General features: G+C 41.0%; 1 protein-coding gene across 5 annotated transcripts in view; it reads left to right on the top strand.

Moving 5' to 3' along the window:
* gpat3 (glycerol-3-phosphate acyltransferase 3) overlaps positions 1–6592 on the top strand; it is a 48094-nt gene extending 41502 nt beyond the window's left edge. For all 5 annotated transcript variants that reach the window (XM_048533239.2, XM_048533229.2, XM_048533247.2 and 2 more), the window contains 2 exons: positions 3363–3442; positions 4630–6592. In XM_048533239.2, coding sequence (XP_048389196.1) covers positions 3363–3442; positions 4630–4726 — 177 coding nt within the window. In that variant the 3' untranslated portion in view covers positions 4727–6592. The remainder of the gene's footprint in view (positions 1–3362; positions 3443–4629) is intronic.
* The last annotated feature ends 941 nt before the right edge of the window (positions 6593–7533 follow it).

Consider the following 7533-nt stretch of genomic DNA (forward strand, 5'->3'; position numbering starts at 1 on the left):
CAGCTGAGAAAAATCAACCTGCAGAGCAACAGTGCCAATCTTGGTCGGAGGATCAACTTGCAGTGTGGCATATTTATACAGGCCGGTTCCTTTGTGCTTATGGATGGAGGATTTTTTGATAGAACCATGAAAGTAAAGAGAATACATGACTGGCAAATATATTGTAGATGTTTATGTATTAAGAATGTAACCTTGAAATGGTGTTTCACCAGCAGCAGCCCATGTTTACAGCAAAAACAGTATGGACCTACTTTTGTTTGTGTGGGATGGACGTAACAATGTGGTAATTTCTACCATTACCCTGAATGCTCAGTATGTCAAACGCTGTTCACGCTTGTTCTAATATAATTTTAGAGGAGTCCAAGCATGAGCTGCTGTATGAAGATCGCAAATGGTGTTTGCAACGTTCTTGTAACGTAATGTTTAGGCTCCCAGTACTGTAGCCCCCTCATAAGTCAATTGCAGTGATACTCATCAACAGCCTGAGGCAAAGAGGTCAAATTTCCTCAGGACAAATGGTCAAAGTGAACTGAAAAATTCTAGTCAGAGATAATGCGAATTGCAGATGCTGGAGAGTTCGAGATAACAAAGTGTGAAGCTGGATGAACACAGCAGGCCAAGCAGCATCTTAGGAGCACAAAAGCTGACGTTTCGGGCCTAGACCCTTCACCAGATGAAGGGTCAAAACACTGTAAAAGGGAACTTCATTCTCTATATAGCCCATGCCCATCCTAAGGATGTTTGTTGGACTATCTTGTCAAAAAAAACTTCCACGAATGTGCAAAGGAATACTCAATTCCTTACATTATGGACCCTTGCAGTGCTATAAAGAATAAGGGCTGCATTAGAAACAGTCCGTATTACGTGGCACTGGAGTCACATGGGGGTCAACAAAATCAAACAGGCTGCTTTCCTCCCCTTCATCAGATGAAGGGTCTAGGCCCGAAATGTCAGCTTTTGTGCTCCTAAGATGCTGCTTGGCCTGCTGTGTTCATCCAGCCCCATACTTTGTTCTCTTGTGGCTCGATGAAATCTGACCTCAACAGCTGCTAGATCATCATAAAAACTCAAATCATTCTATTGTGCCCTTTTTGGGGAGGAAAGCAGCCTGTTTGATTTTGTTGACCCCCATGTGACTCCAGTGCCACGTAATATGGAGTGTTGCTAATGCAGCCCTTATTCTTCATAGCACAGCAAGGGTCCATAATGTAAGGAATTGAGTATTCCTTTGCACATTTGTGAAAGTTTTTTTTGGCACGATAGTCCAACAAGCATCCTTAGGATGGCCATGGGCAATATATAGAATGAAGTTCCCTTTTACAGTGTTTTAAGGAACATTCCGAGACAAGTACAGGATGGGATGGATTCTCATAAAGGTCCCTTTACATTATCCCGAACGAAGAATCCCAAAGCAATTGCAGCAGAAGAAATTTCTCGATAATGAACCATAATCATGTCTCTCATTCTCAACATTTGAACAAGCCCATCTGCCCCTCGCATGTGTGATTTCTCAGAATTTCAAAGTTACCAAGGCATTGTAAATTGCAGTGACTGGATAATTGATGAACAGGTCATTGATTTCTCTTTTTAAGTCTGATTTCATCAGAATAGTGATTTCAGTCCACTGAAACGGCAGTGTTGTAGTTTTGTGGGATTCGTTTCCCTTTTGTCCCTGTCCCTGGAGCAACTTGCACTCGGAAGACATTCACTCCAACCAGCTGCTGAAGCACTCACTTCAGTTTGAATGGAGTTACTTTTGACTTCAGTTTTGCCAAGTTTAATTGGAAAATTAAGATTATGAATTAAATAATCTGGGTTTGGACTGCAGATGATGCCAAAAGAGAGAGATTAAAAGAAAAGAAGCCATGGAGGGAAAACGTATTTAGTTACACCAAATTTAGGTTTTAAAAGATTAAAAATGACCAAAGGTATTGAAGATTCCACAGAGAGCTGTATAAGAATAAGTTGGAGACAGCTAATTGTTATAACTGTAGTCAGGAAGCGTTTGTGCAGCACCTCCCCAGATTTGGGAAATAATTGACTGTTCTGAGAGGGCATTAAGAATTGCTCATTGCTGGGAAATTAAACTTACAAAAAAGGAAACAGCTGCATGGAGGAAGTTTCAACAAACAGGAAGGGCATAAATTCAATAGAGGTCATTGCCAATGTTGAAACCAAAAATGCTGAAATATAAAGGACAGTCATGGTTGAGCATTTTGTGGCTTTTCAAGAAGGCGCTGAGGTACTAGTGGGTTTAATGTGAATTTTGGCAGAAGTTGTGCTTGTTGAATGGAGCCGCCTCTCAACCTCCTATGCTCCAGAGAAAGAAATCCCAGCCTATCCAACCTTTCTTTATACATCAAACCTTTCATACCTGGCAACATCCTGGTAAATTGCTTCTGAATCCTCAGCAGCTTAGTAATATTCTTCCTACAACTGGATGCCCAGAACTGGATACAGTATTCCAGAAGAGGCCTCACTTAGAAGACATTTGGATAAGTACATTTTATAGGAAAGGTTTGACAGAATATGGGCCAGGAGCAGGCAGTGGGACTAGTTTAGTTCAGGATTATGTTTGGTATGGACTGGTTGTACCGAAGGGTCTGTTTCCGTGCTGTATGACTCTATGACACCATGTCTCTTAAGTCCACGTTGGGTTGACCATCCATAAACAACCAAGAAGCAATGAAGGAAGGAAAGACTTGTATTTGCATAGAACCTTTTCCCACCTCAGGATACCCCAAAGCCCCTTGTTACTCCTGCAGTGTACCCATTGCTGAAACCTGAGACAAACTGCAGCCAATGTATTTCCAGCAAAGTTTCAGAACAGCAAGATGATCATGATCAGGCAATAACTTGTTTGTTGAGGAATAAAGATTGGCAAGGGATGGAGAATTATGGAGAAATAACACATTCTAGCACATAATAATGGATTGTTGCCTTTTTAAAATCACTGACAAAGACAGAGAAGTCCTTGATCTCCTCTGAAAGATTAGCCCCTGCACCAGTGCATTATTGCAGTGTAAGTATGTCAGTTCTGCACAGATCCTGAACATCCCTTGGTGATGTTTGGACATTCATGAGGAGATACAGCAACTTGGTGTCAACCTTGGTTTTTTTTATTCCTCTGGGTTAGGGGCAAGGCTTATGAAGAACTGTTGCTCCAATTGTTATTGTGTGAGCAATGCCAAAGGAGGTCTGTGTGCGCTATAGTGAAATTGAGATTCTGAAAAGAATGCTTTAAAAATCCTTTGAGGAATTGCACTGGTTGAGACATTGCCTTTTTTTTATGAAGGGCTGACTTTTGCACAATTTGCCCTTCAGGGACTAAGTGACCATTTGCCTCTCTCTTTACTCTACAGGAAGGTGAAGATGCTGTGCAGTTTGCCAATCGAGTCAAAGCTGCTATAGCTCAGCAGGGAGGCTTGGTGGATCTTGCCTGGTAACTAATCTGTGTTGTCATTTTAAATGGATAATGCAATGGAGTGATTGTTTGGAGACTTCTCTTTTCAGAACTGAGGGCTGATTGATCTTAAGACAATCTCGCAACTGAAAAGGGAGCTATAACAACGTAGATTTTCTGTGCCCCATGGTAATTCTGAGGCAGCTCATTTCATGTATTCCACTTCGGTTGTCTGAGCTTGTCAGGTGATCAGAGCAGCCACTTTAGGGGAGCAGGGTCCTTTTAAAACTGTTTTTAGTCTCTGAAAACCTTGAGTATTTCCTCTACAATTATCATAACAGCATTTTTTCATTTCCTTACTTTCCCATTACCTTTGCAGTCTAATGTTATCGTAGATCTTTCCTTTTTCATCTTTCACTGCCAACTTTCTCCACCCATTTCCCCCCCCAAAAAAAAATCTTCCATTTACACAACATCTCTTACATTTCTAATGTTTCACTTTTTCAATGCCAGGCCATTGACCTGAAATGGTCAGAAGTCACATGACACCAGGTTACCACCCAACAGGTTTATGCTGCTCCAAACGCTTGTGATTTCAAATAAACCTCTTGGACTGTAACCTGGTGCCATGTGATTTCTGACCTTGACTGCCCCAGTCCAACACCGGCACCTCCACACTATTAACCTGAAATATTGACCTTTTTTTTCCCCCCTCTAGAGGTGCAACTTGGTCTGCTGCGTGTTACTTTATTTGTTTTTAAGTATTTTTTATTTATATTTTTATTTCCAGTATTAGTGTATTACTTTTGCACAATAATGAGCTACTGCCACTTTCTGGGATGGAGAGATCGTGGGAATGCAGGGTTGAGAGGTTGAGGAAAATGAAGAGAATTACAGTGGAAGCAAGGGATGTTTTTAAAAAAAAAATACACAGATGAATGATGAATGTACTACACTAAATAACCTACTGATCACTCTGATGCAACAAATAGTTCCCTAACAGTTCTGTCAAACATGGGAAACGTAATCCTGTAATCTTAAAGCTAACAAAAGATTACTGTTTTGGATGAATTTTGATAATATCCAAACACATTCAAGGGTGAATATCTAGCACCAGTGTTACTGTTGATTTTGAGTGTTCTCTAGAGGCTTCCAGTAAATCCAAGCCCTGTCTTCATAGATTGATAAATCTCAGAAAATGAGACTAATTTTTATTTCTGCTCCAGGGACGGGGCTCTGAAAAGAGCCAAAGTCAAAACCAGTATGAAAGAACAGCAGCAGAAATGCTACAGCAAGATGATCTTTGGGAATGAAAGCAGCTGAAGAGAAATGAGATGTTGGTCCCTCAGTCCTTATGCTCATTGTTTACATCTTTATGCCACTTGAGTTTTCAATGAATGTCTTCTTTTATTTTTGTAAACTGAGCACATTTTATGCATTGAGTTCCATGAAAGAACATTATCCATAAATGATAAAGATTCAAATGTGTTTGTTTTGTTTGGTTTAGTGACAAAACTTTGATTTGTTGATCGGTGATTAGTGGATTTGTCTTAGTTGGTCTGTGACCTTTCAAGCAATGTACCTGTTTAATAAATGGATGGGGTGACAGGCCGAAGACAAAATCCTCATCTTTAATGGATTTCTGAAACTGTGAGGTACTAACCTGCTTTGTCTCAGCTTCCAGTTCTTTTCTGTGCAGCTCAGAAAGCAATGAGAAGTCTTGTGGATGCTCTGATCCCAGAAAGTAATTTGACATGCTTTGTTACGTGTTGGAAATGCTGCAAAACCTGCTGTCTCGGTCGGTAGACTGACAGTTGATACTATTAGAGAAGGAAAGTATGACAGAAAAAGCATGTGGTTTTTGAATTTTGCTTGTGCCTACTTGGCTTCCGGGGCTTTTCTTTCCATAGCTGAGCTCTTGACTTTTGAAATCCGCTAAATGATCTAAAATTGACCCACCTGGTTTCTCCTGCATGTTGCTCCCAAACAATATCGTCTGAAGAAATGTCGGTTTCCATATATACACAGCTGACATCTAGCTTCTACCTCAACAGCTGCTCTCTCAGAACACACTTCACACACTCTGATTTCTCACTGCTTGTATGACATCCAGTCCTGAATGAGCAGGACTTCACTGAAACCAAGTATTCGTCACCAACTCTGTTTCTTTCCCTAACTACTGCCTGAGGTTGGCGATTCACAACTCTGCTGCCACGTGGGATTAGTGACATGAATTAGGAGTGGGAGCAGACCCGAATACGCAGCTACATCATCACCAAGGCAACCAACTTCCATCTCGGTGACTCTGCCCATGGCTCAGCTTTGCTCCTGTTGAAACTTTTAAGCTGTGCCTTTCCTACCTCCTTGAGATTTTTGAAATTTATTTATGGGATGTGTGCATTGTTGCTGAGCTAGCATTATTCCAGTGCTCTTATGACTGACATCTAACTGTTCACCTTGCACGAGCCTGAACTAATTCAACAGGGTGACTTAAGTCATCAAATCCTGTTTGTCTATCACCCACCCTAATATTTCCCTACCTAGGGTGTGTTAAGTATTGCTAATGCTTCTGTGAAGCACTTTGAGACATTTCAGTACATTTAAAGCCACAATATCAATGCAGGATGTTAGCTGTCGAATGTTTTCTGTTCATCCCAGGCCTCTGAAGAGAGTGTTTAATTTTGATTTTTGGGCGGGTTTGGTCCTGGAAAGCGTAAAAGATTCTGAAATCTGTAGATATTCTAATGAGTCATTTGGTGCCTGATTCTGCTGCCAGGTTGGTGCACAGAACCACAGCAATGGACTGCGATTTGGTTACTTTTGAAATAAATATTTCTGTAACTATAATAGCTGCAGGTCATTCATCATCTTTGCGATAAGTGGGGAAGGGGTTTGTTCCCTGTTATTTGCAGGGCCATTGTGGCCAAAATACATAACTGCAGCTCCTTTGTACAAAAGAAACTAATCCTGTAACTGTTTTCCCAGTCCATAACCAGTTTCCACAATATGAAGAGAAAAATTGATTCTCCTCGTTTAGAATAAGTTCTAATGTGAAATATATACATAATGCTAAGGATAATTTTAAAGCATAAATGTTCCATGATGAATGTTCAATTGATGTAATAAAATCATATAAATATCTGTTTCTCTCATTCTTGTCAGACTAAGCTAATAATTCATTTTTTACAAATTAAATACTTTCAATAACACCATTGTAGTACGTTATTTTGCACGTTCAATAAAAAACAGGTTTCAAAATAATACAAAAGCCTTGGATATTCAGTGATTATTTGAGCCAACTCTTTGAATGTTTCCATAGCAGACTCTTCAGTGCCCAGTTGCTATGTGTACTGTGATGTGGAGGTGTTGGTTTTGGTGTTGGACTGGGGTGGACAAGATCAGAAATCACACGACACCAGGTTATAGTCTAACAGGTTTATTTGAAAATGCAAGCTTTCGGAGTGTAGTCCCCTTGTTAGGTGAAGTGAGAAAGAAGCACACAGCGCAGAATTTTTATGTAAATGGTCAAAGGGTCACACAACTGATAAGGATGTATTAAGCAAACCTAAGATGCTGTTAACTTTCTAAATGATTAAAGATTTTTAACTGATTAATATGCATCTCTAATTTGCCAAATTTCATTCAAGTCACTGAACTGCAAGAACTCAACATTTTATCAGTGTAATGAAGAGGTGATATATTAGGTCAGACAATGCTTCATGACCCAATGACCCCACCACACTACACACCATCTCTCTCTCTCTCACACACACACAAGCGCTCACACTCACACAAGCACACACTCTGACACATCCTCTCATGCAAACCACAGTGTCTTAAGCACACAGACATAATCTCTCTCTCTCTCTCTCTCTCTCTCTCTCTCACACACACACACCCCCCTCTCTCTGTGTCTCTCACCTCTCTCTCACCTCTCTCTCACCTCTCTCTCACCCCCCCATCCCCTCTCTCTCTCTCTCGCCCCCCCCCTCGCCGACCCCCCTCTCTTGCCCCCCCTCTCTCTCGCCCCCCCCCCCTCGCGCTCTCCCCCCCTCTCTCTCACATCCCCCTCTCTGTCTCTCTCATCGTTCGTTCTTTCGTTCGTTCTTTCGTTCGTTCTTTCGTTCGTT

Source organism: Stegostoma tigrinum, chromosome 1 (genome assembly GCF_030684315.1).
Source record: "Stegostoma tigrinum isolate sSteTig4 chromosome 1, sSteTig4.hap1, whole genome shotgun sequence".
NCBI lineage: Eukaryota > Metazoa > Chordata > Chondrichthyes > Orectolobiformes > Stegostomatidae > Stegostoma > Stegostoma tigrinum.